Source organism: Microtus pennsylvanicus, chromosome 8 (assembly GCF_037038515.1).
Source record: "Microtus pennsylvanicus isolate mMicPen1 chromosome 8, mMicPen1.hap1, whole genome shotgun sequence".
In the NCBI taxonomy this organism is placed as follows: Eukaryota; Metazoa; Chordata; class Mammalia; order Rodentia; family Cricetidae; genus Microtus; species Microtus pennsylvanicus.
Window position 1 is genome coordinate 33,909,471 of NC_134586.1, and position 19,550 is coordinate 33,929,020.

The 19,550-nt window shown below is 48.9% G+C and overlaps 1 protein-coding gene across 8 annotated transcripts; it reads right to left on the reverse strand.

The window, feature by feature from the left end:
• Window positions 1-762: 762 nt before the first annotated feature.
• Brpf1 (bromodomain and PHD finger containing 1) lies at window positions 763-18,653 on the reverse strand. 8 transcript variants are annotated; one of them, XM_075983217.1, is made up of 14 exons: window positions 18,514-18,653; window positions 16,053-16,658; window positions 11,055-12,014; window positions 9,494-9,656; window positions 8,998-9,129; window positions 8,518-8,646; window positions 7,489-7,798; window positions 6,843-7,160; window positions 6,248-6,532; window positions 5,627-5,774; window positions 3,934-4,070; window positions 3,713-3,831; window positions 3,231-3,385; window positions 763-1,522 (listed from the first exon to the last, which is right to left on the reverse strand). In XM_075983217.1, the coding sequence occupies exons 2-14, from the start codon at window positions 16,646-16,648 to the stop codon at window positions 1,339-1,341; spliced, it is 3,636 nt and encodes a 1,211-aa protein (XP_075839332.1). In that variant the 5' UTR covers window positions 16,649-16,658; window positions 18,514-18,653; the 3' UTR covers window positions 763-1,338. The 8 variants fall into 8 exon arrangements, with proteins under 8 accessions (XP_075839332.1, XP_075839331.1, XP_075839330.1 ...); XM_075983216.1 differs by having other exon boundaries at window positions 6,843-7,163; XM_075983215.1 differs by having other exon boundaries at window positions 1,191-1,522; window positions 8,500-8,646.
• Between the last annotated feature and the right edge of the window lie 897 nt (window positions 18,654-19,550).

Here is a 19,550-nt window from a genome sequence, read left to right on the forward strand (position 1 = left end):
TCTCAAGTGTAGTGTTTGAAGCACTTAAGCTATGGTCCTAATAAAGGACTTGAAGGAATCCACAAAGGGAATCAGCAATGGACTCTGGGGAAGAGCCAGCTTTCCAGAGAAATGATCTTGAGTTTAAATCCTAGCTCTGCAACTTCTTAGTTGTAAGAACTTTAGCAAGTTAGTTCATTTTTCTAAACCTCAGCATCTGAGATAACCAACCTGCTATTAACCCACCCCATAATTACTGTGAAGATTACACAACAGTGTACCTACAGTTACTTAATATGGGCCTGTCACTGTGGAGGTAACTGGCCTATTATTAATTAGCCCACCCCATAGTTACTGCAGGGATTAGAAACAATTTATGTATTTGTAGGTATTTAAGTCAGTGCCTGACACTCAGGGCATAGGAAATATACTTTCAGTTTTGTTGTAGAAACTTTTAAAAAACAGGTTCTTGTTATGTTATTTTGCCCAGGCTTGAACTCATGATAATCCTCCTGCCTCAGCACCTGAAATCCAGTGATTACAGGACTGTGCTGTGCTGTCTTATGATTAGCACACACAGTAGTCAGCTCAAGTACATCCCAACCATGAGGCACAGATCTCTTCCTCTGAATCCTTCTGCCATGGTAGAAGGCAAGAAAAAAGAATTCTAAGTAGACTTTATTTTCTAAGAATCAATATATTTTCTTCCTTTGAAATAAATATAAACCAGTTTGAAAGGTAGGGAGGATTCTATGGGGAAAAAGAAAGGACATAGAGACAAGCTCCATTCTTTTTTTTTCTTTTTCTCTTTTTTTAGTACCAAATGACTCTGGCGCGACCCGGAAACGCAGTTACAAATGAGAATAATTTAAATTCTCCGATAATTACAGTATTTACAGCAGCAGGGGAGGGGTCACCTAGTGCCCCTCTTCTAGGCTAGACAGACATCAGTCCCACTGCTAGGCTGGGATAATGCTGGCTTACCTTACCACCTGCAAGGGCCTCAGGCCTCTAGGCAGTTATGAATTCCCCTGGCAAAGCAGGTAGGGGTGGTGGTATGGCCTGTTTTATGCAGTATTCTAACCGTCTCCCACCACCCTGACCCACAACACCATGAGGTCTTGAGCTCTTTTTGACCTGTGGGATCTCTCCTCTCCTTGCACTGAGTGGCCATGGGCCCTTGGAGTGTTTTGTACAGTCCAGCTGCACTCAGGGCAGGAGGGACCTCCCCTACCCAACTTCCCCTGAGACTGGCCCCAAGACCAGGAATGAATCAGTGCAGAGGGCGGCATCACTCCAGGACAGTGAGCAAAGGGAAGGAGAGAGGTCACAGAGCACTGTAGCTGGGCTCTGACGGTATCAGTCACTATCGCTGGTCTCGCTGCTCTGCTCACCCTGCACCTTGCTGCGGTGCTGCAGAGCCCTGTGGTAGGCGATCTGCACTGACTTGCGGATGTTGGACTTGCGGCCCTCCAGCATCTTCTCTTTGTCTAGATCCTGGTTCACACCCAGAGGAACGAGTTTAGTCCTGGGCAGCCATTGCCTGTCAGACAAGGAGAAGATGAGATAAGGCATGGATTTCAGGGGGAACAAGTACTAGCTCTTCCACACTCTATGCATTTAGAAATGCCTGATTCTCAGCATCTCTGCTCTCAAAGGACTGTGTAGTGTATTGAAAAGAATAGCCCAATCAACAGTTATAGTAGGGGGAATAACTGACACGGGAGAAACCTGAAGTAATAAAACTGATGCTACAAAGGATACTAAAAGACTTGCTTAGGAAATATTAAGTTACACAAAGTAGAAGTTAGCTAAGGGAGTTAGTTCTGCCTCCAATATGACTGACTGGAAGGTGAGTAGTGGACTAACCAGACATTGTTAGAAACTGTAGGAAAGCTGGGTGGTGGTGGCGCACACCTTTAATCCCAGCACTCGGAAGAGGCAGGCGGATCTCTGTGAGTTCAAGGCCAGGCTGGTCTAGAAAGCAAGTTCCAGGACAGGATCCCTGGCTACCGAGAAACCCTCTCTCAGAGGGAAACTCTTATACCATTATGGCAGTCTAGAGTTGCTGAGAAAATGTTTCTGGTAATGTTGGTTCCTCAAGATTAATCTCCATTTCCAGAACAAAATGAGGCAACAATGATGCAAAACCAGCCATTAGGCCCATTCCCATATCAAAGAACATTCCTCTAAGGGGCATCGTAAGGTGGCAGTTCAAGTGACAGCCACCATTAATGTCTGGTCTGCCATTAAGTGAACCTGTTATCAGGAAAAGCATAATTCTGCCAAGTAGGCAAGATGACTCTGGGTTGGAACTATCCAGAAAAGAACAACATTGGTGTACTTAAATAATTATGGTAATTTTTTGTTGTATAAATCTCCCATTTGCCCAAGTGGCCAGACTTGTAGTCTCCTACCTCTTTTTAAATTGTTGAAAGTGTAACCTGGGTGGGGTCATGACTTGGAAGAGATTTAAGGATAACAGTGTATGTGGAATGTTATAAATCTAAAGCCTATTTAAGCTGGTAAAATATTCTGTTTGAAGCTGGTTCCCTTTTGTGCATGAGCCAGAACCAGTTGCATGCTATTGTTAAAGAGATTTTCCTTTATTCATTTCTTAAGTGTGAGGAGTGATTTCTCACTGGGAAGACATATTAATTCTACAGTGTATAATTCTACAGGGCACTTTATGGGTGCAAAAAGTCTCAAGAGGTATCCTGTCCCAGCTGTTTCAGGGAGACTATCTGCAGGCAATTAACAAGAATTTGACGAGAGATTTAAAATGGAAAATTTTGTTTTTGTCTTTTGAGACATGTTTTCTCTCTGTAGCCCTGGCTATCCTGGAACTCACTCTGTAGACTAGGCTGGCCTCGAACTCAGAGATCTGCCTGCCTCTGCCTTCTGAGTATAAAGCCAAAATGTTTATGTGTGCTTTTCCCCCATCTTGTTACTATAAAGTGGGAACAATAAGTCTAGAAGTCATCTGAGCATGAGCAGGGAGCCACCCTAACTTGGCCAGTCACTGATGGTCCTTTAGTTTCTAGTTACAGCTTGTTTGCCAGCTACTGCCCACTCAGCCCATCAGGCTCAGGACAAACACACCCTTTTGCTTAGAGCTATTCTAAGCGTGCCCCCTGCCCAATACTTTTAATAATCTGTTGCTGAGTCTCTTGACAATCTGCCCCCACATCACAGATGGTTGTATTTATATCTGTGGCTTTAAGTCACACCAAATGCACCCGTTTCCTTACCAGGTTCGTTTGTTGTCAAAGAAGAGAACGAGGTAGAGATGCTCTCGGGCTTCCTGTGTCATCTGTTCCCCAAGTTTTAGAACCTCCAATGGTGGTACAGGGATGGGAACCCCATGATGGAACATACCTTCTCGGGGCATCTTTGGATCAATGATCTGAGAGTATAATACAAGCCCAGTTTGGTTTAGGTCACTTCCTCCCCAAAGCTAGCACTACCTAAGAATTTGAAGAATATGTTACTGGGGCCGCAGTGTTGACCTTGCTGTATTATTTCAGATCCTGGGGGCAAGAGAAAAGATGGGGAGAGATGGAAAACTGACTGGGATCTCTCTGGGGTACTCAGGCTACATCTGTCTAACAGTCAACCTGCTAAGGAGCCCTGTGCTCTGTAAGTTGGCAGGGAAAGGGCAAGGCTACACTTTATGATTCCAAGTCCTAGGGGTGGAAAGCAGGGGTAAGGACAAGAGAAACCATAGGCCTACCAGAGCTGGATATGATGGATAACCTCGGCACTTGGCCCACACAAGGTCCAGAGCATCCAATGGGGAGTCCTCGTCCTCTGACAGCCAGCCAGCTCCACGACCCAGACTCTTTCTTACCACTTCACAGGAATGGGAGAGAGGAGGTGGATCAGCAGCTGGGGGGCTGGCAAGGCCTTGAAACTGGGTCCCCAGCACCCCTGACTTTGGGTGAGGGTACTTACTGCTGTGGCCCACGCCGCGGCCAGTGCCCACGGAGTAGGCCTCATTCTCAGTGCCTGAGGTATCTTCACTGCTGTCCTCTGGGAATGTGCCCCGAGAGAAGGAGGGCTTGCCCCGGCCTTGTTTTGAGGGTGTTGTGCTATGGAAAGACAATTAGAATACAACTCAGAGGGGAAAATGAAAAATTACATGGCTCAGGGGTCCTCTCCTTGTTAAGCACTCAAATCTCGACTTTTGAAAAGCAGAGACTTTATAAAGTTTGTAATTCAACACACTCTTCGGGGTTAGGCTAGTAATCAGACTAATGTCACCAAGTGGAAAACATGCCTGTCTATAAAAGCAATGCCGACAAGAGCTGCCAGATCTTCTATTTTAATTTATTGTTCTGAAGTACTTGAGATCGATCCTAGGGCTTCACACAAGCTAGACAAGTATTCCAGCAAGGAGCTACATCCCCAGTCCTTGAGACAGGATCTTGCTACATATGTAGCCATGGCTGGCCCAGAACTTATTCCATAACCTAGTGACCTTGAGCTTGCAGTAATCCTACTTCAACCTCCCAAGTGGTGGGGTTATAGGTATGAGCAACCACACCCAGCTCTTTCTGATTTTTCTTTCCTGCTTTTTTGAGATAGGGTTTCTTTGAATAGCCCTGGCTGTCCTAGAGCTCACTCTGTAGACCAGGCTAGCCTTAAACTCACAGAGAGAGATTCCCGTGTCTCTGCCTCCTGAGTGCTGGGATTAAAGGTGTGTGCCACCACCCCCCGAAAGGATCCTTTGATTTTTTTTCTTTTTAAAGATTTATTTATTTATTGTGTATACAGTATTCTGCCTACATTCATGCTTGCAGGCTAGAGGAAGACACCAGATCTCATTACAGAGGGTTGTGAGCCACCATGTGGTTGCTGGGAATTGAACTCAGGACCTTTAGATGAGCAGGCAGTACTCTTAACCACTGACCCATCTTTCCGGCACCCGATCCTTTTTTTTTTGTTTTTCGAGGCAGGGTTTCTATGTGGTTTTTGGAGCCTGTCCTGGAACTAGCTCTTGTAGATCAGGCTGGTCTCGAACTCACAGAGATCCGCCTGCCTCTGCCTCCCAAGTGCTGGGATTAAAGGCGTGCGCCACCACTACCCGGCCGATCCTCTGATTTTTAAAGAGAACACAGAGACAGAATTTTACGTGGATTCCATTTTTTGCTCTTAAGTAAATTTAATCCTATCCCCCACCCCAGTTTTTATTGATTTTATCTGCACAGGCATTTCGTCTACATGTATGTCTGTATCATGTGTACGCAATGCTAATGGAAGCCAGAAGATGGTATCCGATCCCCCTGGAACTGGAGTTCCAGTACACTGTATAGATGCTGGGAATTAGACAAGGGTCCTCTGGAAGAGCAGCCAGTACTCTTAACTGCTCCAGCCCTGTATTCGGTTATTAGAAACATCTTAGTGACCAAAATAAAGTATGTCTGAAGACCAAATCCTAGCTATAAGGCACAGTTTGCTCTAAAACATCAGCTTAACCTAAGACAGTGTGTTCTGTTCTGTTAGGGTGACTGATCTATCCGATTTATTTTATAGGGACACTTGGATTTGAACTCCTTCCTTTGGACTGAAATGGCTGCCACCTAGCTTCCATGGGAGAACCTGGAAAGGCATCCTGCAGATTGCCTCCCATCTGCAGGGCTAGTACCTGGTCCGGTCTGAGGCGGCACTACTGCTGCTGCTGCTGCTGGACTCAGAGTCTGAGCTGCTCCGGGGAAGGTTGCAGTCATTACGATACACCAAGAAACTCTTCTTCACTGGCTGGTTCCCACTGCTGAAGCCATTGGCTGGTAAGTCTTGGAAGAGGGAAGGAACCAACTGGTCAGAAAGATGTAGATCAGAGCCAGCATGGGGGTTAAGGTGGAATGAGTCTGGGTTTTCTTTCTGGGCTGAAAAATTCCTCCAACCTTGGCCAGCAGAGATAGCTCTAAGCAGTTCTACCATAGCAGGCCAAAGCTCTGCACTGACCTTCAACTTCCCTTAGCCTAAAGACACAATGGATTTAAAGGGCAGGAAGTTCCCCAAAAAAGGAGAGAAGAGAAAAGGTGAAGTGATAAGGGGAAGAAGGGCTTGGATGGGAACCTGGCAGGGTCAGTTTCACAAATGAAGGATGAGGGGATGGGATTAAAGGATTCCTAAGGACCCTTCTAGCTGACTTTTATCTAGCTGACTTTTACAGGGAAATGAAGGGAGAGCTCAAAGTATGCTGGGAAGAATGGCAGCTCTGCTCACTGTCTTGGGGCAGGGGCTGGGTGATGATGAGGCTCACCCATTGGGGGGTCTTCTGTGGACTTATCACTGTCGCTGTCTGAGCTTGAACTGGGTCGGGGGCTCCTACCCCGCTTGCGCTGACGCAGGGAGCCCATGATGGGAAGCTGGGGGGGCCCCACAGGACTGCCTCCGTGGCTGGGGGTCATCTGGCTCTCCCGGTTTTTGGGGGGCCGGCCCGGCCTCTTGGGCGGTCCAGCTGTCTTCGGGTTCTTTTTGGAGAACAGAACTGAGGTTCTCCTGCCCACCTCATGTGCGGGGGTTGAGGACATGTTGGGACCCAGGCCTGGAGCAGAGAAAGAGAGAAAGAGAGTTGGTGAGGGGCCTGACATGAAAGGAAGGGTAGATGTCCAGGGTAACACCCTGGGAATATAGGATCATTACTATGTCTAGAATTGGGGAGATGATATGGGGATTCAGAACAACTCATACCAACAGCCAGAGAGCAGCTAAGAGGCCCCTGACTGGGAAATGAAGGAGAAAGTTCAGCTACTTGTGCAGGAAGAACCTCTGCCTAGGGTACAGCAGGGCTGAGTATATATTGCAAGGCCAAAGTCTGACTTGCTTTGGGGTCCATCTTGCTATGGGGTTCAGACCTTTGCTTGTCTCCTGGCTGCTGCTCTCTTCTGCGGCACTGTCTGTCTGTCCATCCTTATCACAGGCTGCAGGGTGGGGTGTCAGACTGCCCCGGTTGGAGGGGCCATGACGCTCAGGCCCATCCCGGCCAGTTTCCCGCTGGTGAGCAAGTTTCCGTCGCAATGCCGTCATCTCTTTCTTGATCATTTTTGCACGGCGGGAACGGCCCACACTTTGTTTGCTGGCATTGACTTCGTCCAGCCGCTCTAGCAACAACTTTAGCTGCTCTTCTACTGGCAGGTGTTTCTGGTTCTCCAGCAGGACCAGCCGTTCTTCCTCTGCTGCCAGGGAGAGTTGGGGGGAGAAAGGTCAGGCTCAGGGCAGCCCATTGGGCCCCTTGAACCTGGGCAGGCAGCAGGAACCCACTCTTCCCATTGACTTCTCCCAGGAAGAGCTACAAAATGGCAGCACAAGTATGCAGAATGGTGGCCCAGCTATCCATTCACCCAGTCTTGCTTCTTGGGGGAGCATTCCTGGGGAGAGCCCACTGCTACTCAGCCCAGCTGCTTTCTGCCTGTACTGCCTGTCCCCAGGAAGGGACTTTTGGAGACCTGTCCATTCCTGGCATTGGCCTCTATGCATGCAGATGACTGATCCATCACCCACCATCTTCAGTGTGATGTGGAGCCTCCTCTCCGGCCAAGTTGTGAGGGATATGCATGCCCGTTTCAAAGTCAATGCCCATTTTTTCTGCCTGTCGCCGGGCCTGACGGAGTACAGCGCCACCCTGCTCACGGAGTCGCACCGCTGCCCTGTAGAAGATGGTGTCCTTGGCATTATACTTTAGGCAGTTGCTGACAATGAGGTTGAAGTCCTCCTCAAAATCATCAAAATTCAAGTAGCGATAAGCCTCCAAGTTCTGCTTCATGGTGAAAAAGTCCATGGGCTTTTTGATGTGGTCTAGGTAGTCAGGTACCTGGGAGAGCAGGGTAAGTGTCTAAGTGGAGATCTGATCTTATTTCCCCAAACCCTACTCTTAACAGCCACCCCTGAAATGTATCTAGCAACCTCCTCCCACCACAGTTAAGAGGCAGGCTTGTAGTACAAAGGACGTTCTAGTCCTGAGCTGTGTGACCTTAGTAGTCTGTTAACCTTTCTGGGCCTTATTTTCCTCTCCTGGAAAATGGTGATGAAAATGCACGCAAATCTATTTCCTGGAACCATGGCAGCTTTAATAGGGAAAAAAAAAAGGCCATGAGAATTTGCTAAAAATTGTAGTGTTGTATTCCTGCTGTTGTTCCCGCTCATTATTAGGCTCGTGGTAGGCTGCTGCCTCAGAGAGAAAAGTGAACCTAGGGCTTCAGAGCTGGCTCCTTAGATTCTGAGCCTTTTAAAGTTCCCATTCTAGGGCTGGGCACCCTGAAAATATCTCCCTGCCTTGTGATTATTCATCTGGCAGACTCTGGGAGAGGAGTGCAGATGGCCTCCCATTCTGAGTTCTTGGGTTGTGATGAGGACAGGAGCCCAGGTGATACGTGTAGCTCTAGTTCATCCTGCCCCAGAGCCACCGAACCCTTTATGTCTAGGTTCCCACCTAGTCCCTGGGCCAGACCTGCAGCAGGGGTCCAACTGGGAGAAGAAGAGAAAGAAGTTGGAGTGAGGGGAAGGGATTCTTACTTCGTCCAATTCGGTTACCTCAGACAGAGGGACCGGCTCGCTGAAGATGTTGCCTGTGTCCTTCTCTTGGAGCTGCTCCAAGGTTTTTCGGAGGAGGATGAGGAAAGGGGTCAGCTGCATTTCCATGGCAATCTGCTGGATCTTAATCTGGCACACAAAAAGGCTGGATCAGTCAGGCCCTGGCCAGTTCCTCAGCAGAGGAGATGGTCCCTGCTGGCTTAGAAACATGTTTTTCTCATCCAGGCCCTAAGAAAGACAGCTGTCTCTATCTACTTTGGTCCCCCTTCCTTGAACTCCTGGCCTGAGCTCCCTGGATCAGAGGTTAGGATTCTGTGCAATCTCCTTTGATACTCAGCTTCCCACAGGCCTAAAAGCACATAGTGCTGGGATACTCAATGCCAGTATGGGCTTTGGTGCTTCCCAGCCAGGGACATACACTCTCCCTCCTCCAGAGCTGTGTTCTGCTTTGAGAACCAGGACTGGCCCAGGAGCACTCACCGTCTCCCTTTTGAGTTTCTCTCGCTTGCGGATCAACTCCACCAGCAGCCGAGCTCGCTCCAGGTCATGCCGCAGCCGCTGCCAAGACTTGAGCTGTTCTTTGAGGGCCCAGTTCTTATCTTCAGAATCTCTCTGTGGAGGTAAAGGGACATAAGATGGTGAGAGCCAGAGGAGAGTCTAGCAAGAAACCTAGGCCAAGAGCAGGGCAAGTCCAAGGAGAAAGCCCAGTAATTTATCAATAGCACCTCCATCTATGTGTTACCAAGGTCTAGCACCAAAATAATTCTCAGCATATTTGTTGAGTTAATGAACACACAGGAATGATGCCTTTCCACCAACCTGGTAATATATAGATCTCATGCTGAGCCTGCTTTAGGGGTTAATATAAAGGTGGAAAAATCTTAAGCTCTTTGATGCTAGAGGCTATCACTACAAATTTTGGTCCTTGTCCTTTTGGTACTAGTTTTCACAGCCCACAGGGATTTGGACACGGTACCCCGACTTGATCACAGTTCCTCTGAGACTGAAGGTGTGTCTGCAGACGCCGAAGTAGTGGGACCCCATTCCGTGACTGTCGTTTCAGAGTCCAGTAGCTGTGTAGCCTCTGCATGAACTGGCTCTTCCTCTGGATGGTCAGGCGGTTGGTGATCTTACTGAGTCTGGAAACCACGGAACAAAGAAAAAACCTGCTACGTCTTGACTGCTAGTAAGAGCTCCTGAATGAGGACAAGTGGGGGTCCATGACACTCATCAAAAAGGTCTGGAAAGCCAGGTACAGAACTCACACTTGTAATCTCAGCCTCGGGAGGTGGAGGCAAAAGGATCCAAAAGCTCAAGGTAATCTTTGGCTCTATATGGAGTTCAAGCCCAGCCTACTAAAAGAGATTCTATCTCAAAAAGAAAAGAAGGAAGAAGAGGAGGAGAAGGAGCAGTTTGGAATTCGGGGCTTACGGCATAATCACCAGTGCCTTGAGTGGCACAACACAGCAGAGAGGAAACCAAGCTCTCAGCACTAGGTAGAACAACATCAGTCTGCCTTTCTAAGTCTGCTCAGCCACGGCAGCCCAAGGCACAGTTAGACTCTGATCTCGGGGGCTGAGCCTGTGGAGAAGATAACGTATCTCATCACTTGTTGGCCTTTTGCTAAGATCAAGTGAAGATAAATTACAAGGATAGAAACCTATGGTGAAGTCAACCAGACAACACAAGACAGCTAAAATCAATTGACAATCATTGCCTGACTGAGCAGCACTCCACAGGGCATAGTCTACAGTAGGGGAAGGTGGCCCTTAAGAACATGGAGGACACTGCAGCATCTCTGGTACATGATCAAGTTGCTTATGCCATGCACTTTTTTTCCTGTACTGGGGACTGAACCCAGATCTCTATGGATACTAAGCATATCAAGCATATCTGACAACTGAGCTGCATCCCAGTCCCTTCACAACTTTCTGAGCCTTCTCCTCTCCACTTTTTATTGATTCTTTCATGGGAACATCATTTTTCCATCCTTTTTTTTTTAATTTATTTACGTTTTTAAAGATTTATGTATACAGTGTTCTGCCTGCACACCAGAAGAGGACACGACCTATCATTACAGATGGTTGTGAGCCACCATTTGGTTGATGGGAATTGAACTCAAGACCTCTGGCAGAGCAGCGAGTGCTCTTAACCACTGAGCCATCTCTCCAGCACCAGCTGTTTCATCTTAACAAACCACACCATCAAAAAGAGGGGCACACGCTTAATCCCAGTACTTGGGAGACAGAGGCAGGTGGATCTCTGTGAGTTTGAGGTCAGCCTGGTCTACAGAGCAAGTTCCCGGACAGACTTCAAAGGTACATAAAAACCCAGTCTCGAGTGGGGGGAGGGGGACAGCTTCAATACATGTTCTATCCACCAGATAAAGGTTCAGAGTTTCTGGCTCCAAATGCAAAAGTCAGGTAGGTGACTCACTTCCACACAGATCTGATGGAAGGCAAGCAGGCTACTCTACTTAGGCCCCACAATCCCTCTGAGGGCTTTTCCCCTCCCCTTCCTGCCCACTGCACATGTACCTGTGTGGCGGAATGCAGGGTACAGACACCACAGGTGCTGCTGCTCGCTTCTCTGCCAAGATCTTCCGAGCTTTCTTCATCTTAATCCGGGACTTGGCCTTGGCCTTCTTGACCTTCTCTGAGCTCCAGCTCTTACCCTCATCTTCTTCTTCATCCTCCTCCTCCTCCCCCTCACTGTGGGAGAGGGCAGGTAGGCGGCGAGCAGAACCTGGGGGTGTGTGGATGTCACAGTAGGCTGTCTTGCGGACGCTAAAGGAGGTGCCATTGGCACCTGTCTCCCGCACAGGTTCCATCTTCATGTAAAGACCAGCCTGCTGGGCACATGTCACATGGAAGGCTGTGTAGCAGTTGGCCTTGTGGCACTGGATGCAGGCTCCAGAGCCCCGCTGTTTGCAAATGTAGCAGGTGAGCTTCCAGCGGGCTGGTGGGATATGCTCAATGCTGTCAATAGGTTCTAGGAAGACTGTGTTGGCAAAGCAGACCTCAGGGATCCACAAGGCACACACAACGTGGGCCCAGCGGCCATCATCTGTCTGCTTAAAGGCACCACCCTTATTGGGGCACAGAGCACAGTCCACTGCACGAGAAGGTGACTGCAGGCAACGGCGGCACAGCCACTGGCCCTCAGGGATATAGGGGACACCGTAGCACTCCTGATGCACAGCCAAGTTGCACATGTCACAGAAAAGGATGACATTGCTGTTCTGGCATTCGCCGTCATTGCAGATACAGCACACGGCATCTTCATCCACTAGTGCATTGGGGTCACCTTTATTGTGACTCTCAAAGTAAGACTCCTTCTCCAACCGGTCCATTAGGTACTCAAAGATCTCCTGTGGGATAGGACTCACACCCTCTGTCTTCCGTCGCTCATTCATGATATCCAGCCAGATGTAGTCCTCCTCGTCCATGTCATATTCTACTTCCTCATCCAGCTCTTCTGCAGACTTCTCAATGTACCTGAAGTGCACACAGGTAGTTTGACATCACATGGCTGATATCTTTTCCCTTCAGATAAAGCACTGTGCTTGCCTCCAAGCACTCAGCCTCTGCCCATGTCTCATCCTAGCCTTCATCTTCGTCCTCAATTTCATCCCCATATTTGTAGATACTATAATCATTTCTGTCTTGCAGAAAAGGAAACCTAAATGTGGGGGAAGTTAACTTGCTCAGCTTACTTGTAAGAAAGTGCCCTAACGCTTGGTCATAAACACAGGCCTACCTCTCTAGTACTCACACTGTGGCATCATATGAAGTATAGAGGTTCAGTAAGACTCCTAAAAGGGCCAGTGTTGGAACAGTAAGGACCCATCAGGGGAATATGAGGGATTGTACAGCCAGAGAAAGGCAGTTCCTTGGACAACAATGGCAAATGAATACAGGCCTGTTTTAGCAAAGCTGACAAGTACCAAAGACACCATGGATGTTCTTTCAGAAGGTGCTAGGGGTCTCTCAAATGCTACATACTGTGTTTGTTCTCTGGATAGCCTTGAAAGATAAGGACTGACTGGGCATTTACTATGGGCCAGGCACCATGCCAAGTTACAGCTGTTCTCATTACAGCTAGCAGATCAGTGTTATCATCTTTATTTGTAGATGAAGAAAGTAAAGCTTTGAGAAAAATTGTTAATAACCTATTACAGATAGGCCTTATCACCAGGGAGTGACAGAGGTAGCATCCAGTCTCTATCCCCAGCTTTTTCACATTCACTTTGGCACTCTGACCAGCAGGCTTAAGTGGCTGTGATATAGCAGGTACCCACCTTGCCCTGCCTTAGGCCACCTAGACTCTAGGACTGTCAACTATAGAGTACAAGAGAAGAACAGGAGTTTGGCTTTTAACAAACCTGGTTTTAAACTTTGTCTCTGCCACTTGGTCACGTTCAGGAAAGCACTGCTCTGCCCTGTATCAAAGCTTTACTGATAAAAGATCGAGGGCTATATTCAGTAAATGATAACTTTTAATGATATTAAAAAAGTGAACAGCCAAGGAGCTGGAGATATACTCAGCTGGTAGAGTACTTACCTAACATGTACGAAGTCCTGGTTCAATCCCTGGCACCCAATAAAACCAGGTATGATGGCATAGCTGTAAATCCTAGCACTCAAGAGTTCAAAGATACTACATGGTGAACTGGAGGCCAGCCTAGGATACATGAGACCCTGTATTTAAAGAGGGTCAGGTGGCTAAATCATGGGGCACACAGCATGTTCTAGCAGAACATGGAAAGTGGACCTCCAAGCAGGCCAGGTGCAGAGAAGCTCTGGGGTTATTTACTGTCTCTGTATGACAGTTTATGACCTAACCTCTCTGGGCCTTGGTTTCCTTATCTATAGAGTTGTAATGCTGACATTGCTGTTATAAGCATGAAATAAGTTAATAAATAGAAACACTTAGAACAGTGCTTCGCATGGAGTACATATTCAATAGATGTCAATTTATTATTAGCTTTTATATAGCCCTAACCCACCTTGCCTTGAATTGTAGCTGCTTGTGCCTAACTCCTTCTCTAGACAGAGGCAGGGATCATGTCTGATTCACTGTACAGAAATAGGTCCTCACTGTTGTTCAATTGAAAGGCATTTTGGGGGTGGCAGGGAGGAAAGAAACTAAAATGTGTGTAGGAGGCAGCTTATCCCTTAGCCCTTTCCCTCTGACCCAAGGTGAGCTCAACCTGTGCTCCTGGAATAAGGGTATGATCAGAGCTGGTGTGAGGTAGCCAGATGGCTTTATGGCTTAGACTAGTTCTCTTAAACATCAGGTCTTGGCTGTTCCTCTGCCATGACACATGACAGTATGTGATGGTACATAACACACTCCCACAGGATCCCAGATTACAAACTGTGGCACAGATAGGTGGGCTGTGTGTCAAGTACAATTCTTGGCACACTAGCTGACAAACCACCCTCTCCCTCCCCCTCAAGAAGTGCACTGGAATTTGAGCAAGAGAAAATGTTATTAGAGTGACGACCTCAGACCTTCTTAAGTTTTTGCAAAAGTAAATCATTTCCAAACACAGGGAATTTTGCTAACTATGATAATTACCACAACATAACCCCGACTGACTGCAGCACACCAGCTGAAAACTGCTTCTCTAGAGAAAAGTGACTGTGGGGGGTGGGAAGAGTAGAAGCTGAGTAAGCTGGGCTGGACTGCCTGTGAGAACAGATTATGTATGCCAAAAGCCATTAGAGGAGAGGAAGGCCCCAAAAGGGGCCTAAACGTTTGGGGATGAAGAAGCATGGTAGTAAATTCTAAGAGAAAAGAGAAAGAGTAGAAAATCATAGAGGGGGGAACTGGGTTGAAAAACGCAGCCAAAAGGAGAGAAAAATACTTACTAAAATTTGGACGAGGAAAAAAAAAGTAACACACACACATAGTCACTGTGTTCCCAATCACTGTAATATCAAGTGGACTACAAAAGCAAAAGCCGCTTTTACATAAAAGCCTTTACAATAAAGACAAATGAACAAAGTGCTCTCCTGGCTTTGGGAGCCAGAACTCCACTTGGTTTTCATTACATCCTGTGGCTGAGATTTCTATATATAGTTCACCACCACACTGCCCACCCACTGCACATCTTTTTTTACTCATGTTAAAGGAATCAGCTTTGCCAGGCTGTGGTGGCACACACCTTTAATCCTAGTACTTGGGAGGCAGGAGCAGGCAGATCTCTCTGAGTATGAGGCCAGCCTGGTCTACAGAGGGAGTTCCAGGACAGGCTCCAAAGCTTCAGAAGAAACCCTGGCTCAAAAAAAAATAAAATAAACAAAAAAGGGGGAAAAAAGAAAAAAGAAAGAAAGAAAAGAATTAGCTTTATTTTGTCTGTCTGTGATTTCAGGGTTAGCAAGACAGTTAAGTGGGTAGGTAGGAGAGAGTGCATGGCAGGAGAGAACTGACCCCCACAAGTAGTTCTCCAGCCTCCACAGGTGCTATGATGCAAAATGCATGTGTAGACACACAAATAAAAAATTATTTTTTTATAAAAAAAAGGTTTTTGTAAAAATATTAAGAATGTCTGCAACTTCAATAGAAGCCACTAAGACTAGCCCTTAGAAGGAATGGAATCCAAAGAAAAATAAATAAATAAACAAGAGTCACTGACGAGGTACCGTGTCAACAGTGGAAACACTGCTCACAAAGCTGATAAAGGACAAGTAGCAGTAACAGAACATTTCATCACAGATATATCACCTGCATTTAGGACCTTCTGAGCCAATGTCTTCTGCCCTAGAAAGGAACACTGCACCTGCTCTGCAGATAGGTTTCTAGAACACCAGGCCATGGCCACGCAGTGAAAAAGTAAAAAGGGTCAGAAATCAGAGCTGGGATGTTGGGTGTAGGAGAACAGTGTGGCTTTGAGGCTCGGAGGACTTGTCTCAACCTCAGCTCAGAGATTTCTAGCAAGTGACTTTTGACAGGCCTGGTACTTTCTAAAATGAGAACAATGACTGCTTGAGAGAGTTCTGGGAATAAAGAGGTGGCTATAGCTGGTGCAATGTCATACAACATTCAGAAGGCAAAAGGTGGGTGGCTCACTTGTCAGCTCAAGGTCAGCCTGAGCTACAGTGAGTTCCAGGCAGAGAAACAGTGAGGCCATCTCAAAAACAAATCACAAAAAACAAGCCAGGCAGTGGTGGCACATGCCTTTAACCTCAGCATTTGGGAGGTAGAGACAGGTGGATCTCTGTTGGTTTGAGGCCAGCCTAGTTTACATAGTAAGTTTCAGAACAGCCATGAATGACTGTTACAGAGATAAACCCTGTCTCAAAAGACCAAAACTAACAACCCCCTCAAACCAAACCTTAATTTAAAAAAAACAAAACAAAACAAAAAAAGAGGGGCGAGGTGGCTATAAAGCATGAACACAGGACCTAGCATGTGCCTGCCTATAGTGCTGCATTCAGTTCACACCCCCTTTGCATGGCTAGTGCTGTCCTTCACCCTGCTGTTCCCTATCAGACCGTCACCTCTCTAGGAGGGTGTAGTGTCCTTACCGGTAGTAGGAAGTGGGCCGGGGTGGTGCATCAGGGGTGTCTTGCTCCAGCTCTCGATACACCACCTCAGGCAGTTTGGGAGCAGCACTGGCGGGAGCACTGTGGTGGTGGTGGTTGGAGTCCTTGCGTTTCTCCTTGTTCTTATGCTTGCCTGATTTAGGTGTAGCCGTGGGTGTCTCGGTGTTCTCTTTGTTGCTGCTATTCTCTGGGGCCTCCTCAGGGGCTTCCTCATCCTCTGATACCACATCCAGGTTGTCAAAGATGCTGATGCGGTGGACACGGCCATGCAAGTCCACCTCTACCATGCGCTGGGCCTGAGCATAACTCATCACCTCTCGGCCTGGTGACTGTGAGACCTCAGAGGGGCTGGGTGACTGCTTATTGGCTGGTCGTGACTGACGCCCTTTCTTTTTGTGCTTGCGCAGTGGAGTCTGCTGTGGTGGTGGTGGGCTGTCGTGGTCATAGTGGTATAGGTGGTACTCAATACCACTGTAACTCTTGTAAACCTTGCGGCAGGTCTCCACAGGGCATTCATATGGTGGCTTAGTTGCCCGCAAGTTGTGGCAGAAGGTCTTCACATCAAAGTCTACCCCCATGCTGTCACATCTGGAATATACAGATCAGTTAGCACAGGCCTGACAAGAGCTTTCAGTCTCCATACCATACAACCCACTTTCTCCAGTTTCCCTTCTCACAAGGTCACATGTCCTGGCCAGCCTCTCTTTAGAGCATCTCCAAGTGCCAGCTCCTTTACCAAGGTCTTGGCACAGGTCCTCAAGACCTACTGCTTGGTCATCCTGCCTATGTCTCAATTCTTTTAGGCAAGTCTCACATAAAATGACAAGAGTGATCTTCTACCAAGTAGCAGTGATCATACCAGTGACACAACTAAAAGCTCTCGTTGCGCCAGCTTCTTAGGATAACATTCAAGGGATTCCTTTCTGGATTCTTCTCAGAAGCTGTAATTGTCTACACGCACAGCGGCCTACCATTTCCTGAATGGTATAATCTCTCAAGGTGCAAAGGTGTTATAATCTCTCTTTATTAGGAATGCTGATTGCTTGGCTCCCACAGATTCTTCAAAACCTAGTTCAAATGATACTTTTATTATGGCTTCTTTGACGCTTGCGTGGAAAAATTATTCCCAGAGCCTTCTAGTCTCACCTCCAGTGTGACATTTTCCAGTTCTATCTTCTCCCAGTCTACTGAGAGATCTTCAGTAGACACCAGACCTATCTATTTCTAAATCCCCAGTTTCTAGCAAGCACTGACTGAACTCTCATGCCTTGGCAAATAAATGAAAATCATGTTGAATGAATAATTGAATGAGAAGACCACCAAATCGCAAGGATAAAAATTGCCTATATGTAAATTGCCAACGATGAGTCCTGGATTCCCACAGAAACCACGGGACTGCATCATCAGTGTGTTGCTGAGGTCTTTACAGGGTTCCTCATCCTAGTCCTGGAGCTGGGTGGGGAGATATAGGAAGAAACCATGAGATAACAGTCATTTACCCAGGGAAAATAGCACAGGCTACACTTATTTCCTCATTTACATACTCATGCAACATTAACTCAGGGCCTACCTACCAAGTGCCAGGCCCTAAGGGCACAAACAGGAACACAAAAATCTAGGCTTTATGTTCCAGGGTTCTCCAAGGGCTAACCCTCCCCCACCCTGATGTTTCTGGGTGAGTAGAGACAGCAGATGGCACCAAACCCCAGGGAGCCCAGCTTAGTCAGTCACTGCCCCAATTTCTCTTAGGATGAGTTAGTTGAACTAGGGTGCTTGGGACCACCAATGTAAAGCCTGCCTGACCTCCCTGAAAAACACTGACTCTCAGCCTTTCCTCTTGAGGTTAGTCCCTGTCGAAAGCCTCTGACTTCCAAGTCAGTCAAGCTTCACGTTCAACTCCAACTCACTTCTATTTCCTACCTGCTGCTGTACCTTTAAACACTAAAGCAATTACAGGCACAAACAAGCTCAACTCTTTCCAAGCCGGGTCCCTGGTGAACGCTGCCGCTCTGGCTTTGCTGGCCTGGTTCCCAAACTGGCACAGTGTCCCCAGGGACCTGGTGTCAGAGGCACAAAGGTGTGACCAGAACTTAGTTCTAAAAGCCCTGGGCCCAGAGGTATGGAGGAAGCATCTACTCCCGGGAACTGCAGGAGCTGAAGGAAGCAGGGGACAAGGGGTGGGACCAGGACCGTGGTGCGGAGCCGGGTCTCCCGGATGCTGCGCCGCTTCCTTTTCGTCAAAGTGTAACAAGTCAAACAAGGTTTCCCTCTTGCCGCTGGCCCAGGCAGACTCAAAGGACACACACTGTCGCCGCGGACGCTCGCCGCGAACGAATGGCCTGTCAATTCTCCCCGCCCGAGGGGTCCAGGAGGTGCTTAGCGCGCCTCGCCAGGGTGGCCCCTTCTCCACTGCTACTGCCGCCCGGACCCGGCCCGCACTCACCGGCCACCTCCAGTCCGGGCTCATCGCCGGGGGCGCCCGCCGGGGCTCCGACCCCGCGCGGGGAGGCCGGCGGGGAAGACGGTCCGGGAAGGGGAAACCCGAACTCCGGGACGCGGAGCTGGGCACCCCGGCTCCTGCCCCGCACGCTCTGGCCCGGCTTCCCGCGCTGACCCCTGCCGCTCCCGGTCCCGCCGGCGCCCCAGTATCGCAATTCAGCAAGCACCCTCGCGTTTCCCAAGCTCTGGGGTCTTCTGGCCTTGGAACCCGGTGCCACCGGGACAATAAGGGGGTTCCCGGAGGCGGCACAGGAACAGCGGCAGCGGGACTGTGGCGGCAAAGGCTGTGGCAGCGGCGGCAGCAGCAGCGACGGCGACGGCGTCCGCCAGGGTAAACGCGGCCCCGTGGCGCTGCAAAGACGCACTTTCGCCACGACTCCCCGCCTGTCCGCTGAGGCGGAAGCGACCATCTTATGGGTCTGGAAAAGTCGTCTGAACAGCGCATAGGTCCCGGGAGTGCCTTCATGTTCGAGGGGTAGTTTCTGGAAACTGAAGTCACAGTGTGGGGAGCGGGGGTCCTCGGGCCGTTTGTGGCGAATCTGCGAACGCGAACGGGGAGCGCGAGGCTGGCTGTGAGGAGCCCGCCCTTCTCCCCTCCCCCTCGGCCGCCGCCTCCTGCTCCCTCCCTCCCGCTGGCGCGACGGCTGCGGTAGGGACCTGGCCTTGGTCTCTGAGGAAGGCGACGGGGCGGGGCGGGCGCGCAGGGTGAGGCGGAGCTGGGGGCAGGGCTCGGAGCCCGAGGGACGCCGCCGAAGCCGCAGAGGCCAGCAGTTATGGACAGGGGCGGGGCGGGGCGGGAAGAATAGGCCGGCATGGGTGGGGCTTGTGTCCAGGAGGCGGAGCCATCGGAAAGCGGCGCCTTGATGCGGCGGCGGCAGCCGGAAGAGTGGGCCTGAGGGTCCCAAGAAAAAAGGGCGGAGCTTTGGGTGAGCTTGAAAGGTGGAGCTGAATCAGGGATGAAGATAGGACTGGGAAGGAACC

Coding starts and splice junctions, on each gene's coding strand:
- Brpf1 (XM_075983213.1), bottom strand. CDS start 16,648: ATGGGGGTAGACTTTGATGTGAAGACCTTCTGCCACAACTTGCGGGCA. Junction 8,647..8,997: donor AGAAACTCAAAAGGGAGACG/GTGAGTGCTCCT, acceptor TTTGTGTGCCAG/ATTAAGATCCAGCAGATTGC. Junction 3,386..3,712: donor ATCCATCATATCCAGCTCTG/GTAGGCCTATGG, acceptor TTATACTCTCAG/ATCATTGATCCAAAGATGCC.